General features: G+C 43.4%; 1 protein-coding gene across 3 annotated transcripts in view; it reads left to right on the forward strand.

The window, feature by feature from the left end:
* hlcs (holocarboxylase synthetase (biotin-(proprionyl-CoA-carboxylase (ATP-hydrolysing)) ligase)) overlaps positions 1-20,960 on the forward strand; it is a 106,115-nt gene that overhangs the window by 30,869 nt on the left and 54,286 nt on the right. For all 3 annotated transcript variants that reach the window (XM_081355162.1, XM_081355163.1, XM_081355161.1), the window contains exons 4-5: positions 7,489-7,651; positions 12,823-13,700. In XM_081355162.1, the coding sequence (XP_081211288.1) occupies positions 7,489-7,651; positions 12,823-13,700 (1,041 nt within the window). The remainder of the gene's footprint in view (positions 1-7,488; positions 7,652-12,822; positions 13,701-20,960) is intronic.

Below are 20,960 nucleotides of genomic sequence, written 5' to 3' on the forward strand. Positions count from 1 at the left end.
GGCGCGAGTGTTCACGAAGCACAAACAGATCATTTTGACCATGTGCCCATCGGGGATGGGGGGGCAGGGGGGGCGTGGTCTTAGTGTACGTAGGAGTGCTGTGGCTAGAGGTGAAGGCAGCAGGGGTAGGAGAAATAGGGCTGGAAGTAGCGATAGCTCTTTTGATCCAGTCAGAGCGGCTCGAGGTGGGAGAGCCGGGAGATGTGGGAGAGGCAGCAGGGGTGATCTGGCTCTAAATAGGGATGACAATGGTGGCTGGGTTTTTCTGAGAAATGAAGAAGTGTATCAGGACTGGATCAAACGCTTTGATGAGCCTGTTGGTTGTCTAGGAGAGAGAGATTTTACCAGTGCTGCACCTTAGACTTTCTGTCCCTTTCTCTGACTGATGACTTCCGGAACCTCATTACAAATGAAACCAACAGATATGCTCATCAGTTTCTAAACTCCCAACAGCTGAAACCCAATTCCAGATTTCATAATTGGTATGATGTCTCTGTCTCAGAGATGAAGGCCTTCCTAGCACTGCATTTGTGTATGGGGCTGGTAGAGAAGGCAGACATTGAGGATTACTGGGCAGAATTTTGGCCAACTTACACACCTGGGTTTGGCAAAGTAATGTCTAGGAACAGATTTGAGATCATTCTGTCTTTCCTCCATTTCACAAACAATAGTGAGTATGTGGGGAGGGTCAGCCAGGTCATGACAGGCTGTTCAAGGTGCGTCCAGTAATTGACCTGGGGTGCGTTCTCCGATTACGTTGTCTCTTAGCGCACTACGAACACTCAAAAGGTACACCTTAACTACAGGTATACATTTCCTACGTGTGTTCTCCGAACTATACCTTAGGATGTTGCTTAAGGTAAACCTTCTTAAGTTCGACCTTAGCAGGCGCTGTCCATGGTGGAGGCGCTGAAGGGGTTGATATCGATGCCTCGATGATCGATTGTGCGCTCTTTCCTTCACAGCGGTATAGGTAAAGTATTGAGAAAACAATGTTCTTTATAAAGAAGCGTTTTAGAAATAGTACAAACTGCATTTATCTGGGCTCATTGAAATATATACATGCAGAAATAAATATGAGTATGTGTTTATAATTTAGCAAGTGTGCAATCCCAAACCCTCACGGCCATAAGTGTGTTAATGTTCTCCACAACGTATGCTGATTATCCACCAGCCATGTAGTTGACATACACTAACTGGCTCCGCGGACGGCGCTGTCTTTGATTTAAAACAAGTACTCGCTGTCTCGCTGCCATAGCTATAAAGTTTGTGTAAACTCATCTTTCTTTATATAGACTCCTAAGCCTTTTCTGTCAAATGGTTCGCCAGCTGATGTGCCTTAGGATAGTAATTAAAAAAGCTAACAACCATTAGTGTATGGAAAGTTTATCAATGAAAACACTTCCATACACTGGGTGTAGGCTATAACAACTTAAGTATTTTATGTGTAAAATTTTAAAGTAAAGTAAAAATGTAATTTTAATACTAAATCAGATTTTATATTAAATGTTCATATAAAATTGTCTATGTGTAATTAAACTGCGATATAAAAAAGCTTTTTGCGTAGTGGTGGCCACTAGCGGTATGAACCGTCAGCAGCGATAAGGTATAGCTAAGAGCGCTCCAGACCAACCTTACGAACGTATGACTTACAGAAGGTATACTTAACTAAGAAGGTTTCGGAAACCACGTATTAACGATAAAGTACTTCTTAAGGTACAACTTAAGAACGACGTAGCGTTAAGGTAGTTTCGGGGAACGCACCCCTGATAATTCCGCTTTTCTCAGCCGTTTATGGTCCACTCAAAGAGCTTTCTCTGGATGAAGTGACCATAGCATTCAAGGGAAAGTCCACCTTGAAACAATACAACCCTAAAAAACCTGACAAGTATGGCTACAAGGTGTGTGTTTTGAGTGAAGCCAGCTCAGGTTATGTTTGCAGTGGTCCATGTACACTGGCCAAAATGCTGATGCTGATTTAGGTGCCACCCATCTAATTGTTCGTCAGCTGATGGCCCAATACACAGGGAAAGGGCATGAGGTGTACATGGATAGTTACTACATATCACCAGCCATAGCAAACGCGCTGGCACATAATGACACTGGTATGTGTGGGACAGTGAACTGCAAAAGCCGTGGTATGCCGAGGTGTCTGAGACAAACTGAGTTGCCTTTGAGCAAAGATGACCCAGTGTTCAAGAGACATGGCAAACTGTTAGCTTGTGCATGGCACGACACAAAGCGTCTCACTATGCTCTCGTCTCTTCATGGGAACTCATGTGTTCGGAAACGTATCAGGTCAAAGCAATATAAATACACATAATAAATATACTGATAAACAGACCTGTGTGCGTTGACAGGTACAACACCTTCATGGGAGGAGTAGACACCTCTGATCAGAGGATGAAAACCTACCTCTTTCCACACCGTTCAAGGAAATGGTACAATCGCATCTTCAATGCGATTCTGAGCATCAGTGTTGTGAACTCCCATATAATTTACTCCAAGTGTGCACCTGGTCCGCACAAGCCACTGAAGGCCTTCGTCCAGGATATTATTACTGCTTTGCTTGAGGGCTATTCCAAGAGGGAAAGCAAAAAAACAGGAAGGCCTTCAGTGGAGGGGAATGCCACAGAGGCTCACTGAGACACTTTGAAACATGGGATCACGAAGAACAGGACCTTTAAACTACCATTCTATGGACTAATAAACGTATCTATCTATCTATCTATCTATCAAACATTTTCTTGCTTTCTTTCTTCCTTTCTTTCTATCGGTCTATCTATCTATCTTCAAACTTCTATCTCTTTCTTTCAAACTAATCTATCTCTTCCTTTCAAACTAATCTATCTCTTTCAAACTAATCTATCTCTCTTTCAAACTAATCTATCTCTTTCTTTCAAACTAATCTATCTCTTTCAAACTAATCTTTCTTTCTTTCAAACTTATCTATCTTTCTTTCAAACTAATCTTTCTTTCATTCTTTCTAACTAATCTATCTTTCTTTCTAACTAATCTATCTACCATTCTTTCTTTCTAACTAATCTATCTATCTCTTTCTTTCAAACTAATCTTTCTTTTCTTTCTAGCTACAAACTTTTTTCTATCTATCTTTAAACTTTTTCTATCTATCTATCTATCTTCAAACTGTTTCTATCTGAAGATTGAAGATTCAGAAGATTGAAGATTGAAGATTCACTTTATTAGCCATTTGCAGTGTGAAACCACATTGGAAAAAAATGTACAAGGAGCTCAAAGTGCAAAGTCGACACATAAGATGACACAACATAAAAAACAGACAAGCAAATGCCACATAAAGTCTTAAAAGTAAAATGCTGTACATTAAAAGTCTATACAAAAAATCAAAAGCCTAGTTTAAAGTGCTTTGTTTAAAATGATCACAGCTTGGGGAAAGAAACTATTTAAATGGCGATCAGTGGAACATTTGACAGAGCGATACCTTCTCCCTGAGGGAAGCATTTCAAAAAAGGCCCTTGCAGGATGGCCTGAGGCATCATTAGCAAGTTGTAAAGCTCTTTTCAATAGTCTAGCTTTATATGTGGCCTCCAGGAACGGCAAAGTGCAGCCAATGGTCCTGCTGGCTGAGCGAACCACTTTGTTCAAAGCCCTCTTCTCTTTCAGAGTGAGATTACCAAACCACACATTAATACTACTGGTTAGGACACTCTCAATTACACAAAAATAAAAGTTCAAAAGAATCTTAGTATTTTGAGTAAACTCTCGAAGCCTGCGTAAAAAGAAGAGGCGCTGTCTCGCATTCTTAGCAATGTTAGTCGTATTTGAGCTCCAATTCAAATCGTGAGAAAGAGTCACACCCAAAAATTTACATTTCTCAACAATCTGCACATCAGAATCATGGATAGTAATAGGCAACTGATTCCTGTTGTGACAAAAATCAATAACAAGTTTACACGTTTTTGAAGTGTTCAAAAGCAAGTTATTTTCTCTACTCCATTGAACAACATTCTCCACCTCCTCTCGATAAGGAGATTCATCATTTGAACTAATCAGCCCAATGATAGTTGTATCATCGGCATATTTGATTATCACATTATTATCATGAGATGCTATACAAGGTCATGAGTGTACAATGTGAACAAGAGGATCTATCTTCAAACATTTTCTTGCTTTCTTCCTTTCTTTCTATCGGTCTATCTATCTATCTTCAAACTTCTATCTCTCTCTTTCAAACTAATCAGTCTTTCTTTCTTTCTTTCTTACTAATCTATCTTTCTTTTGAACTAATCCATCTTTCTTTCTTTCTTTCTTTCTAATCCATCTTTCTTTCTAACTAATCTATCTTTCTTTTTAACTAATCCATCTTTCTTTCTTTCTTTCTAATCCATCTTTCTTTCGAACTAATCTATCTTTCTTTTTAACTAATCCATCTTTCTTTCTAACTAACTAACTAATCCATCTTTCTTTCTTTCTTTCTAATCCATCTTTCTTTCTAACTAATCTATCTTTCTTTTTAACTAATCCATCTTTCTTTCTAACTAACCAATCCATCTTTCTTTCTTACTAATCCATCTTTCTTTCTAACTAACTAATCCAGCGTTCATTCTCTTTCATTCTAGCTAATCTATCTATCTTTCTAACTAATCCATCTTTCTTTCTTTCTTTCTTTCTATCTTTTTTCTAACTAATCTTTCTTTCTTTCTAATCCATCTTTCTTTCTAACTAATCTATCTTTCTTTTTAACTAATCCATCTTTCTTTCTTTCTTTCTTTCTAACTAATCAATCTTTCTTTCTAACTAACCATTCCATCTTTCTTTCTTACTAATCCATCTTTCTTTCTTTCTAACTAACTAATCCAGCATTCATTCTCTTTCATTCTAGCTAATCTATCTATCTTTCTAACTAATCTATCTTTCTTTCTTTCTTTCTATCTTTTTTCTAACTAATCTTTCTCCTTTCTTTCTTTCTTTCTTTCTTTCTTTCTTTCTTTCTTTCTTTCTTTCTTTCTTTCTTTCTTTCTTTCTTTCTTTCTTTCTTTCTTTCTTTCTTTCTTTCTTTCTTTCTTTCTTTCTTTCTTTCTTTCTTTCTTTCTTTCTTTCTTTCTTTCTTTCTTTCTTTCTTTCTTTCTTTCTTTCTTTCTTTCTTTCTTTCTTTCTTTCTTTCTTTCTTTCTTTCTTTCTTTCTTTCTTTCTTTCTTTCTTTCTTTCTTTCTTTCTTTCTTTCTTTCTTTCTTTCTTTCTTTCTTTCTTTCTTTCTTTCTTTCTTTCTTTCTTTCTTTCTTTCTTTCTTTCTTTCTTTCTTTCTTTCTTTCTTTCTTTCTTTCTTTCTTTCTTTCTTTCTTTCTTTCTTTCTTTCTTTCTTTCTTTCTTTCTTTCTTTCTTTCTTTCTTTCTTTCTCTCTTACTAAGCTATCTTTTTTCTAACTAATCAGTCTTTCTTTCATTCTAACTAATCTATCTTTTTTCTAACTAATCAGTCTTTCTTTCATTCTAACTAATCTATTTTTCTTTCTTTCTTTTTAACTAATCCATCTTTCTTTCTTTCTAACTAATCCACCATTCTTTTTCTCTTTCTTTCTACCTAATCTTTTCTTTCTTTCTCTTTCTTTCTACCTAATCTTCTTTCTTTCTTTCTTTCTTTCTTTCTTTCTTTATACCCTTTCTTTCTTTCTTTCTTTCTAACTAATCTGATGGAGTTTTTTCGGTTCTTGGCTTGCTCAGTTGGGGATATTTGGGGATATTTTATTTAATTTAATTAATCAATCAACAATACTATTGATCAGCATTACCAAACGTGGACGTTTTCCACTAGAAAAAAAAATTGATGTATTATTTTAATTATTACTGTGAAGCTGCTTTGATACAACCTGTGTTGTGAAAAGCGCTATATAAATAAACTTGACTTGACTTGACTTAATCTATCTTTCTAACTAATATTTCTTTCTTTTTCTTTTTAACTAATCTTTTTTCCTTCTTTCTAACTAATCTTTCTTTCTTTTTTCTTTCTAACTTTTTCTTTCTTTCTAAATAATCTTTCTTTCTTTCTAACTAATCTTTCTTTCTTGCTTGCTTTCTAACTAATCTTTCTTTCTTTCATTTTTTCTTTCTAACTAATCTTTCTTTCTCTTTCTTTCTTTTTCTTTCTAACTAATCCATCTTTCTTTCTTTCTTTCTTTCTAACTAATCAATCTTTCTTTCTAACTAACCAATCCATCTTTCTTTCTTACTAATCCATCTTTCTTTCTTTCTAACTAACTAATCCAGCGTTCATTCTCTTTCATTCTAGCTAATCTATCTATCTTTCTAACTAATCCATCTTTCTTTCTTTCTATCTTTTTTCTAACTAATCTTTCTTTCTCTCTTTCTTTCTTTCTTTCTTTCTTTCTTTCTTTCTTACTAAGCTATCTTTTTTTCTAACTAATCCATCTTTCTTTCTTTCTAACTAATCCACCATTCTTTCTTTCTTTCTCTTTCTTTCTACCTAATCTTTTCTTTCTTTCTCTTTCTTTCTACCTAATCTTTTCTTTCTTTCTTTCTTTCTTTCTTTCTTTCTTTCTTTCTTTCTTTCTTTATACCTTTTCTTTCTTTCTTTCTAACTAATCTGATGGAGTTTTTTCGGTTCTTGGCTTGCTCAGTTGGGGATATTTGGGGATATTTTATTTAATTTAATTAATCAATCAACAATACTATTGATCAGCATTACCAAACGTGGACGTTTTCCACTAGAAAAAAAAATGTGATGTATTATTTTAATTATTACTGTGAAGCTGCTTTGATACAACCTGTGTTGTGAAAAGCGCTATATAAATAAACTTGACTTGACTTGACTTAATCTATCTTTCTAACTAATATTTCTTTCTTTTTCTTTCTAACTAATCTTTTTTCTTTCTTTCTAACTAATCTTTTTTCCTTCTTTCTAACTAATCTTTCTTTTTTCTTTCTAACTTTTTCTTTCTTTCTAAATAATCTTTCTTTCTAACTAATCTTTCTTTCTTGCTTGCTTTCTAACTAATCTTTCTTTCTTTCATTTTTTTCTTTCTAACTAATCTTTCTTTCTTTCATTTTTTCTTTCTAACTAATCTTTCTTTCTTAACTATCTTTCTAACTAATCTTTCTTTCTCTTTCTTTCTTTTTCTTTCTAACTAATCTATATTTCTTTCTCTTTCTTTCTAACTAATCTTTCTTTCTAACTAATTTAAACTACTTTAAACTTCAAACTACTTAAAACATCTAACTACTTTTAACTTCTTCAAACTCTCTGGTCCGGCTTTCTCAAGCCAACTTAAAGTTTGTCTCAACAAACTTTTTTTTCTAGTTGTTCTTATTATAGTTTTCGTCCATTCTGCCCGAGAACTGAGCCTGTGTCTGTCACCTGATGGAGCTTGTGTTCCTCACCACTGTTGCCTCTGGCTTTAAATACACTCAAGATTATTGATTTGACTGCACTGACACTATCAGATGAGAACAAAACTTAAATGTGTTTAAGTCCATACGTGTGTGTGTGTTTCAGGTGCTGAACTGGTCAGATTACTGTCTCCCGTTGGCCTGCAGTCCGGGCCAGCCGTACCGGGCCGTAGCCGAGGCCAGCCTGGAGAATTTCAGCCGGCTCGGCGTGGCTTTTATGGAGGATCGTCTGCGTATGGAAAACGGGCTCATACCTGAAAAGATAGTGTGTAAGTTTCATCCCAGCCAGCGTCGTCATCAGGGCTCGACATTAAGCCTTTTCATGTGCTTGTCCTTCACATGTCCGAGTAAAAAAGTTGCTTGTTCAAAAAAAAAAACTATTTGTGTTGTAAATGTAATTTGTTCTGGAGCAATATTCTCATCAGTGTTCAATCAGCTTTGATATATTTAAATCTGCATATTGTCATATCTTCTTTAATGGGCATTTTCTCCTCTAATCTTCTCTAATTAAATATATGCTTCATCTTTCATTTTAAATTCCTGAATTTGATCAATAAATTCAGTTAGAATGAGGCACTATAGGGCTGTTACCCTAGGTAGGGCTGATGATGTAGTCAGCCGGATCCGGGCCGTATCCAGATCAGATAGTGGACCTGCGCCTAGACACGCCCACAACACATGATGTAGTAAGCCGGATCCGGGCCGTATCCATATCAGATAGTGGACCTGCGCCTAGACACGACCACAACACATGATGTAGTCAGCCGGATCCGGGCCGTATCCAGATCAGATCGTGGACCTGCGCCTAGACACGCCCACAACACATGATGTAGTAAGCCGGATCTGGGCCGTATCCAGATCAGATGGAGGACCTGCACCTAGACACGCCCACAACACATGATGTAGTAAGCCGGATCCGGGCCGTATCCAGATCAGATGGTGGACCTGCGCCTAGACACGCCCACAACACATGATGTAGTAAGCCGGATCTGGGCCGTATCCAGATCAGATAGTGGACCTGCGCCTAGACACGCCCACAACACATGATGTAGTAAGCCGGATCTGGGCCGTATCCAGATCAGATAGTGGACCTGCGCCTAGACACGCCCACAACACATGATGTAGTAAGCCGGATCCGGGCCGTATCCAGATCAGATAGTGGACCTGCGCCTAGACACGCCCACAACACATGATGTAGTAAGCCGGATCTGGGCCGTATCCAGATCATATGGAGGACCTGCGCCTAGACACGCCCACAACACATGATGTAGTAAGCCGGATCCGGGCCGTATCCAGATCAGATGGAGGACCTGCGCCTAGACACGCCCACAACACATGATGTAGTAAGCCGGATCTGGGCCGTATCCAGATCTGGGCCGTATCCAGATCATATGGAGGACCTGCGCCTAGACGCCCACAACACATGATGTAGTAAGCCGGATCTGGGCCGTATCCAGATCAGATGGTGGACCTGCGCCTAGACACGCCCACAACACATGATGTAGTAAGCCGGATCCGGGCCGTATCCAGATCAGATAGTGGACCTGCGCCTAGACACGCCCAAAACACATGATGTAGTAAGCCGGATCCGGGCCGTATCCAGATCTGGGCCGTATCCAGATCAGATGGAGGACCTGCGCCTAGACGCCCACAACACATGATGTAGTCAGCCGGATCCGGGCCGTATCCAGATCAGATAGTGGACCTGCGCCTAGACACGCCCAAAACACATGATGTAGTAAGCCGGATCCGGGCCGTATCCAGATCCGGGCCGTATCCAGATCAGATGGTGGACCTGCGCCTAGACGCCCACAATACATGATGTAGTAAGCCGGATCCGGGCCGTATCCAGATCAGATGGAGGACCTGCGCCTAGACACGCCCACAACACATGATGTAGTCAGCCGGATCCGGGCCGTATCCAGATCTGGGCCGTATCCAGATCATATGGAGGACCTGCGCCTAGACGCCCACAACACATGATGTAGTAAGCCGGATCCGGGCCGTATCCAGGTCAGATGGTGGACCTGCGCCTAGACGCCCACAATACATGATGTAGTAAGCCGGATCCGGGCCGTATCCAGATCAGATAGTGGACCTTCGCCTAGACACGACCACAACGCATGATGTAGTCAGCCGGATCCGGGCCGTATCCAGATCAGATGGTGGACCTTCGCCTAGACACGACCACAACGCATGATGTAGTCAGCCGGATCCGGGCCGTATCCAGATCATATGGAGGACCTGCGCCTAGACGCCCACAACACATGATGTAGTCAGCCGGATCCGGGCCGTATCCAGATCAGATGGTGGACCTTCGCCTAGACACGACCACAACGCATGATGTAGTCAGCCGGATCCGGGCCGTATCCAGATCAGATGGTGGACCTTCGCCTAGACACGACCACAACGCATGATGTAGTCAGCCGGATCCGGGCCGTATCCAGATCAGATGGTGGACCTGCGCCTAGACGCCCACAACACATGATGTAGTCAGCCGGATCCGGGCCGTATCCAGATCAGATGGTGGACCTTCGCCTAGACACGACCACAACGCATGATGTAGTCAGCCGGATCCGGGCCGTATCCAGATCAGATGGTGGACCTTCGCCTAGACACGACCACAACGCATGATGTAGTCAGCCGGATCCGGGCCGTATCCAGATCAGATGGTGGACCTTCGCCTAGACACGACCACAACGCATGATGTAGTCAGCCGGATCCGGGCCGTATCCAGATCAGATGGTGGACCTTCGCCTAGACACGACCACAACGCATGATGTAGTCAGCCGGATCCGGGCCGTATCCAGATCAGATGGTGGACCTGCGCCTAGACGCCCACAACACATGATGTAGTCAGCCGGATCCGGGCCGTATCCAGATCAGATGGTGGACCTTCGCCTAGACACGACCACAACGCATGATGTAGTCAGCCGGATCCGGGCCGTATCCAGATCAGATGGTGGACCTTCGCCTAGACACGACCACAACGCATGATGTAGTCAGCCGGATCCGGGCCGTATCCAGATCAGATGGTGGACCTGCGCCTAGACGCCCACAACGCATGATGTAGTCAGCCGGATCTGGGCCGTATCCAGATCAGATAGTGGACCTGCGCCTAGACACGACCACAACGCATGATGTAGTCAGCCGGATCCGGGCCGTATCCAGATCAGATGGTGGACCTGCGCCTAGACACGACCACAAAACATGATTTAGTCAGCCGGGCCGCAGTAGCGCAAAAAGTGAGTATGCGCTATATGCGGCGCATAGGGGCGCACAGCACCAGGGGGGCGCCAAAACGATGGTAATTTTTTTTTTTTTTTTTTTTTACGTAGCTGCTGTTGTGTGTTTCTAAATAATTTCTGCATTTCCTCAATGTTATATAACTTTTTAGAGGAATAACAGGCTAGAGTAGAATATTCATAAGATTCCATCATATAGCCTAATTTTGACATAGAGAGGGGGGGATAATATCACGCTCAGGCGGGGGCGCCATGAGCGCTGTGCGAGCATGTACGAGTCGAAAAAGATGGATAGGCAAGGCAAGTTTAAGTTTTATCTTTTTGGATAAAGCAAGCAAAAAAGCTGTCGGCACTAAAAATAGAAAAAGAAAGAGGGAAAAGGAGATGGCATGTCAATTGATGTGCCAGCAGCTAAATAAGTGGATGGTCAAAGGCAACAAGATTTAAAGTGTGACGTCCACGCATGTAGGCTAGGAGATTCCCGGTGGGCCGACGTGCTTTTTGGGCCAATACATCTAATAGGCTATTTTTTTTTTTTTTTTTTGTCTTTGTCTTAACGGCCCATAAAACATGTACATCAGCAGCCCATTCGTTTTGTTTTGTTTTGCTTAATTGGCGGCGCTGGGTTAGTGCCGTTGTTATGCATTGGTAAAAAAAAACGTCAGCGTTATTTATTTTTATTTTTTTGACATTTTTCATTACACACGTAGATCAGCGGCCCATTGGTTCTTTTCTTGACTGACACTGGGCTGGCCCAATCACATCTTTAATGTGAAGTATAGAAATGAGTAAAAAACTAATTATGAAAGTTTCCATTAGTTTTCAGTGCATTTGTTTTACAATATATGGCTATTACTATCATGGGATTAATAGTTAACTATTATTATGTAGTAGTGTAATGTAGACAAGACAGTGTTACTAAAAAAGGTTTGAATTTTTTTTGTTTAATTTGCACACTGAATATGGGTTGGAGCTTTTAATTTTGAACTCTCAAAGTGCACCAGATTGATGAATTCAACATTAAAAAGCACAATTAAAAAGACTGTGGCAAAGTGGAAAACTGTTCTGTGGTCAGACGAATCAAAATTTGAAGTTCTTTTTGGAAAACTGGGACACCATGTCATCCGGACTAAAGAGGACAAGGACAACCCAAGTTGTTATCAGTGCTCACTTCAGAAGCCTGCATCTCTGATGGGATGGGGTTGCATGAGTGCATGTGGCATGGGCAGCTTACACATCTGGAAAGGCACCACCAATGCTGAAAGGTATATCCTAGAACAACATATGCTCCCATCCAGACGTCGTCTCTTTCAGGGAAGACCTTGCATTTTCCTGGCTGCGTAGGAGGAGGATCCGGGTACTGAAATGGCCAGCCTGCAGTCCAGATCTTTCAACCATAGAAACATTTGGTGCATCATAAAGAGGAAGATGCGGCAAAGAAGACCTAAGACAGTTGAGCATCTAGAAGCCTGTATTAGACAAGAATGGGACAACATTCCTATTCCTAAACTTGAGCAACTTGTCTCCTCAGTCCCCAGACGTTTGCAGACCGTTATAAAAATAAGAGGGGATGCCACACAGTGGTAAACATGGCATTGTCCCAACTTTTTTGAGATGTGTTGATGCCATGAAATTTATTTTTATACTTATTTTTCCCTTAAAATTATACATTTTCTCAGTTTAAACATTTGATATGTCATCTATGTTGTATTCTGAATAAAATATTGAAATTTGAAACTTCCACATCATTGCATTCTGTTTTTATTCACAATTTGTACAGTGTCCCAACTTTTTCTGATTTGGGGTTGTAGAAAAATGAACTTTGTTGCATATTTTCCTGTTATCTCTGTAAAGCTGCTTTGAAACACTATTGTAAAAAGTGCTATATAAATATAAATGTATCTTGATTTGAATCTTTGACTCAACCAATTCGTTCAAAACACTGAATCATTCATTAATGAAACACGGTTAAGTATTCCTGTGAGATGCACTGTTTCTGCTGTGATCTTTGTTTGGAACTATTTTTGTTGTTGAAACAGAACAAAAACTGTTAATATGTAAGTGAGTCTAAATGTAAGAGAAATGTAAATGTAACAAAAATCCATTTGTCCCGGAGAAGCATTAATGTCAAGCCCTGACACGCAGGTGTACGGATTCAGTCGCGCTAATCCCGTGTTTTTCCTTCTGTGTCCCAGCCGTGTCCCTCAGAGAGTCTGCGCTCACACAGCTTCTGGAGAAGAGGAGACTCCAGGCCAAACGTCTGAGCGAGCCGGCGCTGTCCGGAACCAGTCGTCAGGAGGAGCCGGCGCTGCCCAGAACGGGTCAAGAGGAGCCGGAGCTCCCGTCGGATCACCAGCACATGGAGGGACACCACCTGCACCTGTCCAGCTGCCACGAGTGCCTGGAGCTGGAGAACAGCACCATCCAGTCGGTCCGGTTCACCTCCGCCGAGAACATCCCGGACCTGCCGGTCGACGGCGATGAGAACATCCCATATCTCCCAGACGAGGAGGAGAAGAACATCCCGGACCTGCCGGACTCCGAGAGCGTGCGGCTGAGGTCCGGCGGGAAGCCTCCTAACGTGCTGGTGTTCACGGGCGGCTGTGATCTTCAGTACCGCCGGATCCGCTCGCTCCTGACGGAGGTCCTGGACCCGGAGCGCTACACCATCTATCCTCTCCGCCCACAGCCGGCGCTGAGCGAGCCCTGGCCCGAGAGCACACTCCTGCTGGTGCTCGGCACCGGCCCGCTCACGCCGCAGCTGACCCTGGCGTTCCTGGCGTTCCTGAGCCGGGGCGGGCGTGTGCTGGGCCTGTCCTGCTCCCTGTGTCCCGCTGGAGTGACCCTGAGGCCCCGGGCCCCGCCGGAGGAGCAGATCTGCAGACTGAGCTTCACCCGGGCCGACGGCACCGAGCTGCGCATGAGTGTGGTGTCCAGCGGGAGTGTGTACGAGCGTGAGGAGGGTGAGGCTGAGGTGGAGCTGTGGGGAGAGATCACTGAGCAGGACCAGCCCGAGATGGCCATCGTACGCCTGACCCGCGGACCCGACAGCGGACAGGCCATTCTGTGTCAGGTGACCCATCACTTTAGGGCTGCAACCCTAACCCTAACCCTAACCCCAGCTGCATCTAACGATTATTTTGATAATCGATTAATCGGTCGATTATTTTTACGATTAATCGATTAATCGGCTGATGTACTTATATTTTAGTTTTGCCCATTTTTTCCCAAGTAAATTATTAACAAAGGGTCTTTATCATTCAACATAGACCTTTTAGAGATTTTAACCATTTTGCATTGTCATATCCTCATCAAAAACATACCTGGAGTTGTGTTTTATTATGTGTTAGTAATCCTTTGTCGAACTTTTCTGCAATCAAAACACTGACCCATACGTACTCTAGCAAATTTCACAAGGAGATTTCAAATAATGTTTTCACCATGGCAGTCCTTAGGGCTCCTAAAGTAGTTTAACATCCCAAACAAAGCTTATTAAGGAATCTTTCAGAACATATTTTCACGAAGAATAAGAATAAAACAGAATAAAATTGCAGTAAATTGCATTTTATTTTATTTTTTCCTGTAAACACACAGCTTATACCTGGGAAACAGCTTTATAGCTTATGCTGTGAAATTGTAAACAGTCCTTCGAATAAAGTGCCAATGGCATGAAACCTGAATGGAACTCACATTTTGAAGTAAAATTTAAAGTAAAATCCATCAGAAGGTTGTCCAGAAAAAAATTGGACACATAAAAAACCTGCTGTGTGAGCAGTGAATACTTAGAAAAAAAGTGCATTTCAAATACATTTAAACATTTACCTCTCTCATTCAGTCATAATTAGGCTGCAAGACTGAATTATGAACTGGTGAACGACAAACTGACTTCGTTCGATTAGTTTTATCTTCCGCTTTTTTCTTTTTCTTTCTCGAGCTTACTCCACTGCCGCTGCCTCCGCCATCTCGCCCAATGCGGGACATTCTAAAACGCTTAACGTGGCTTACTGTACTAAGACAGTGATATTAAAAGACCAAACTCAGTACACATCATATTTATATACCACACTATGTTTAAAAAAATCACGCAACGCGTTTAATTACACGTTAAGCATTTTAAAGCGTTTTCTTATAACGGTTTTCTATGGGTGAAAAATGCTTAACGTGTAATTAAACGCGTTGCGTTCAATTTCTGGGCTCATCTGATTTTTTATACATAGTATGGTATATAAATATGACGTGTACTGAGTTTGGTCTTTTAATATCACTGTCTTAGTACAGTAAGCTACGTTAAGCGTTTTTCACGTTAAGTGTTTTAGAATATCCCCTGAATGCTGCAGAGACGCTGTGCGGGAAGCACGTGACATAAAACGAGGCCAGCTATTGGCTATTCGCTACTTCTCCTGCTGTACTGGCTGAGTAAAACCTCCGGTGACTCATTACTGCCACACTTTGGTCCAGATTTAGTGGTTAAATGAATCTCATGCAAAAAAAAAATTGTGTGTTGGACACAGATGTGTGTCTCCTCTTGTGTTGTGTGTGTGTTGGACACAGATGTGCGTCTCCTCTTGTGTTGTGTGTGTGTTGGACACAGATGTGCGTCTCCTCTTGTGTTGAGTGTGTGTTGGACACAGATGTGTGTCTCCTCTTGTGTTGTGTGTGTGTTGGACACAGATGTGTGTCTCCTCTTGTGTTGTGTGTGTGTTGGACACAGATGTGCGTCTCCTCTTGTGTTGAGTGTGTGTTGGACACAGATGTGTGTCTCCTCTTGTGTTGTGTGTGTGTTGGACACAGATGTGTGTCTCCTCTTGTGTTGTGTGTGTGTTGGACACAGATGTGCGTCTCTTGTGTTGAGTGTGTGTTGGACAGATGTGTGTCTCCTCTTGTGTTGAGTGTGTGTTGGACACAGATGTGCGTCTCCTCTTGTGTTGTGTGTGTGTTGGACACAGATGTGCGTCTCCTCTTGTGTTGTGTGTGTGTTGGACACAGATGTGCGTCTCTTGTGTTGAGTGTGTGTTGGACACAGATGTGCGTCTCCTCTTGTGTTGTGTGTGTGTGTTGGACACAGATGTGCGTCTCTTGTGTTGAGTGTGTGTTGGACACAGATGTGCGTCTCTTGTGTTGAGTGTGTGTTGGACACAGATGTGCGTCTCCTCTTGTGTTGAGTGTGTGTTGGACACAGATGTGCGTCTCCTCTTGTGTTGTGTGTGTGTTGGACACAGATGTGCGTCTCTTGTGTTGAGTGTGTGTTGGACACAGATGTGCGTCTCTTGTGTTGAGTGTGTGTTGGACACAGATGTGCGTCTCCTCTTGTGTTGTGTGTGTGTTGGACACAGATGTGTGTCTCCTCTTGTGTTGTGTGTGTGTTGGACACAGATGTGTGTCTCCTCTTGTGTTGTGTGTGTGTTGGACACAGATGTGCGTCTCTTGTGTTGAGTGTGTGTTGGACAGATGTGTGTCTCCTCTTGTGTTGAGTGTGTGTTGGACACAGATGTGCGTCTCCTCTTGTGTTGTGTGTGTGTTGGACACAGATGTGCGTCTCCTCTTGTGTTGTGTGTGTGTTGGACACAGATGTGCGTCTCTTGTGTTGAGTGTGTGTTGGACACAGATGTGCGTCTCCTCTTGTGTTGTGTGTGTGTTGGACACAGATGTGCGTCTCTTGTGTTGAGTGTGTGTTGGACACAGATGTGCGTCTCTTGTGTTGAGTGTGTGTTGGACACAGATGTGCGTCTCCTCTTGTGTTGAGTGTGTGTTGGACACAGATGTGCGTCTCCTCTTGTGTTGTGTGTGTGTTGGACACAGATGTGCGTCTCTTGTGTTGAGTGTGTGTTGGACACAGATGTGCGTCTCTTGTGTTGAGTGTGTGTTGGACACAGATGTGCGTCTCCTCTTGTGTTGTGTGTGTGTTGGACACAGATGTGCGTCTCCTCTTGTGTTGAGTGTGTGTTGGACACAGATGTGCGTCTCCTCTTGTGTTGTGTGTGTTGGACACAGATGTGCGTCTCTTGTGTTGAGTGTGTGTTGGACACAGATGTGCGTCTCTTGTGTTGAGTGTGTGTTGGACACAGATGTGCGTCTCTTGTGTTGAGTGTGTGTTGGACACAGATGTGCGTCTCCTATTGTGTTGAGTGTGTGTTGGACACAGATGTGCGTCTCCTCTTGTGTTGTGTGTGTGTTGGACACAGATGTGCGTCTCCTCTTGTGTTGAGTGTGTGTTGGACAGATGTGCGTCTCCTATTGTGTTGAGTGTGTGTTGGACACAGATGTGCGTCTCCTCTTGTGTTGAGTGTGTGTTGGACACATGTGCGTCTCCTCTTGTGTTGAGTGTGTGTTGGACACAGATGTGCGTCTCTTGTGTTGAGTGTGTGTTGGACACAGATGTGTGTCTCCTCTTGTGTTGAGTGTGTGTTGGACACAGATGTGCGTCTCCTCTTGTGTTGAGTGTGTGTTGGACACAGATGTGCGTCTCTTGTGTTGAGTGTGTGTTGGACACAGATGTGTGTCTCCTCTTGTGTTGAGTGTGTGTTGGACACAGATGTGCGTCTCCTCTTGTGTTGAGTGTGTGTTGGACACATGTGCGTCTCCTCTTGTGTTGTGTGTGTGTTGGACACAGATGTGTGTCTCCTCTTGTGTTGAGTGTGTGTTGGACACAGATGTGTGTCTCCTCTTGTGTTGAGTGTGTGTTGGACACAGATGTGCGTCTCCTCTTGTGTTGAGTGTGTGTTGGACACATGTGCGTCTCCTCTTGTGTTGAGTGTGTGTTGGACACAGATGTGCGTCTCTTGTGTTGAGTGTGTGTTGGACACAGATGTGCGTCTCTTGTGTTGAGTGTGTGTTGGACACAGATGTGTGTCTCCTCTTGTGTTGAGTGTGTGTTGGACACAGATGTGCGTCTCCTCTTGTGTTGTGTGTGTGTTGGACACAGATGTGTGTCTCCTCTTGTGTTGAGTGTGTGTTGGACACAGATGTGTGTCTCCTCTTGTGTTGAGTGTGTGTTGGACACAGATGTGCGTCTCCTCTTGTGTTGAGTGTGTGTTGGACACATGTGCGTCTCCTCTTGTGTTGAGTGTGTGTTGGACACAGATGTGCGTCTCTTGTGTTGAGTGTGTGTTGGACACAGATGTGCGTCTCTTGTGTTGAGTGTGTGTTGGACAGATGTGTGTCTCCTCTTGTGTTGAGTGTGTGTTGGACACAGATGTGTGTCTCCTCTTGTGTTGAGTGTGTTGGACACAGATGTGCGTCTCTTGTGTTGTGTGTGTGTTGGACACAGATGTGCGTCTCCTCTTGTGTTGAGTGTGTGTTGGACACAGATGTGCGTCTCTTGTGTTGTGTGTGTGTTGGACACAGATATGCGTCTCTTGTGTTGAGTGTGTGTTGGACACAGATGTGCGTCTCTTGTGTTGTGTGTGTGTGTTGGACACAGATGTGCTTCTCTTGTGTTGAGTGTGTGTTGGACACAGATGTGCGTCTCCTCTTGTGTTGTGTGTGTGTTGGACACAGATGTGCGTCTCTTGTGTTGTGTGTGTGTTGGACACAGATGTGTGTCTCCTCTTGAGTTGTGTGTGGGTTGGACACATATGTGCGTCTCCTATTGTGTTGAGTGTGTGTTGGACACAGATGTGCGTCTCTTGTGTTGAGTGTGTGTTGGACACAGATGTGCGTCTCTTGTGTTGTGTGTGTGTTGGACACAGATGTGCGTCTCTTGTGTTGAGTGTGTGTTGGACACAGATGTGCGTCTCTTGTGTTGAGTGTGTGTTGGACACAGATGTGCGTCTCCTCTTGTGTTGAGTGTGTGTTGGACACAGATGTGCGTCTCCTCTTGTGTTGTGTGTGTGTTGGACACAGATGTGCGTCTCTTGTGTTGAGTGTGTGTTGGACACAGATGTGCGTCTCTTGTGTTGTGTGTGTGTGTTGGACACAGATGTGTGTCTCCTCTTGAGTTGTGTGTGTGTGTTGGACACAGATGTGCGTCTCCTATTGTGTTGAGTGTGTGTTGGACACAGATGTGCGTCTCTTGTGTTGAGTGTGTGTTGGACACAGATGTGCGTCTCTTGTGTTGTGTGTGTGTTGGACACATGTGCGTCTCTTGTGTTGAGTGTGTGTTGGACACAGATGTGCGTCTCTTGTGTTGAGTGTGTGTTGGACACAGATGTGCGTCTCTTGTGTTGAGTGTGTGTTGGACACAGATGTGTGTCTCCTCTTGTGTTGAGTGTGTGTTGGACACAGATGTGCGTCTCTTGTGTTGAGTGTGTGTTGGACACAAATGTGTGTCTCCTCTTGTGTTGTGTGTGTGTTGGACACAGATGTGCGTCTCCTCTTGTGTTGAGTGTGTGTTGGACACAGATGTGCGTCTCTTGTGTTGTGTGTGTGTTGGACACAGATGTGTGTCTCCTCTTGAGTTGTGTGTGTGTTGGACAGATGTGCGTCTCTTGTGTTGTGTGTGTGTTGGACACAGATGTGCGTCTCCTCTTGTGTTGTGTGTGTGTTGGACACAGATGTGCGTCTCCTCTTGTGTTGTGTGTGTGTTGGACACAGATGTGTGTCTCCTCTTGAGTTGTGTGTGTGTTGGACACAGATGTGCGTCTCTTGTGTTGAGTGTGTGTTGGACACAGATGTGTGTCTCTTGTGTTGAGTGTGTGTTGGACACAGATGTGCGTCTCCTATTGTGTTGAGTGTGTGTTGGACACAGATGTGCGTCTCCTCTTGTGTTGTGTGTGTGTTGGACACAGATGTGCGTCTCTTGTGTTGAGTGTGTGTTGGACACAGATGTGCGTCTCTTGTGTTGTGTGTGTGTTGGACACAGATGTGCGTCTCTTGTGTTGTGTGTGTGTTGGACACAGATGTGCGTCTCTTGTGTTGTGTGTGTGTTGGACACAGATGTGTGTCTCCTCTTGAGTTGTGTGTGTGTTGGACAGATGTGCGTCTCTTGTGTTGTGTGTGTGTTGGACACAGATGTGCGTCTCCTCTTGTGTTGTGTGTGTGTTGGACACAGATGTGCGTCTCCTCTTGTGTTGTGTGTGTGTTGGACACAGATGTGTGTCTCCTCTTGAGTTGTGTGTGTGTTGGACACAGATGTGCGTCTCTTGTGTTGAGTGTGTGTTGGACACAGATGTGTGTCTCTTGTGTTGAGTGTGTGTTGGACACAGATGTGCGTCTCCTATTGTGTTGAGTGTGTGTTGGACACAGATGTGCGTCTCCTCTTGTGTTGTGTGTGTGTTGGACACAGATGTGCGTCTCTTGTGTTGTGTGTGTGTTGGACACAGATGTACGTCTCTTGTGTTGAGTGTGTGTTGGACACAGATGTGCGTCTCTTGTGTTGTGTGTGTGTTGGACACAGATATGCGTCTCTTGTGTTGAGTGTGTGTTGGACACAGATGTGCGTCTCTTGTGTTGTGTGTGTGTGTTGGACACAGATGTGCTTCTCTTGTGTTGAGTGTGTGTTGGACACAGATGTGCGTCTCCTCTTGTGTTGTGTGTGTGTTGGACACAGATGTGCGTCTCTTGTGTTGTGTGTGTGTTGGACACAGATGTGTGTCTCCTCTTGAGTTGTGTGTGGGTTGGACACATATGTGCGTCTCCTATTGTGTTGAGTGTGTGTTGGACACAGATGTGCGTCTCTTGTGTTGAGTGTGTGTTGGACACAGATGTGCGTCTCTTGTGTTGTGTGTGTGTTGGACACAGATGTGCGTCTCTTGTGTTGAGTGTGTGTTGGACACAGATGTGCGTCTCTTGTGTTGAGTGTGTGTTGGACACAGATGTGCGTCTCCTCTTGTGTTGAGTGTGTGTTGGACACAGATGTGCGTCTCCTCTTGTGTTGTGTGTGTGTTGGACACAGATGTGCGTCTCTTGTGTTGAGTGTGTGTTGGACACAGATGTGCGTCTCTTGTGTTGTGTGTGTGTTGGACACAGATGTGTGTCTCCTCTTGAGTTGTGTGTGTGTGTTGGACACAGATGTGCGTCTCCTATTGTGTTGAGTGTGTGTTGGACACAGATGTGCGTCTCTTGTGTTGAGTGTGTGTTGGACACAGATGTGCGTCTCTTGTGTTGTGTGTGTGTTGGACACATGTGCGTCTCTTGTGTTGAGTGTGTGTTGGACACAGATGTGCGTCTCTTGTGTTGAGTGTGTGTTGGACACAGATGTGCGTCTCTTGTGTTGAGTGTGTGTTGGACACAGATGTGTGTCTCCTCTTGTGTTGAGTGTGTGTTGGACACAGATGTGCGTCTCTTGTGTTGAGTGTGTGTTGGACACAAATGTGTGTCTCCTCTTGTGTTGTGTGTGTGTTGGACACAGATGTGCGTCTCCTCTTGTGTTGAGTGTGTGTTGGACACAGATGTG

This window comes from Scardinius erythrophthalmus (assembly GCF_964197995.2).
Source record: "Scardinius erythrophthalmus genome assembly, chromosome: 23".
NCBI lineage: Eukaryota > Metazoa > Chordata > Actinopteri > Cypriniformes > Leuciscidae > Scardinius > Scardinius erythrophthalmus.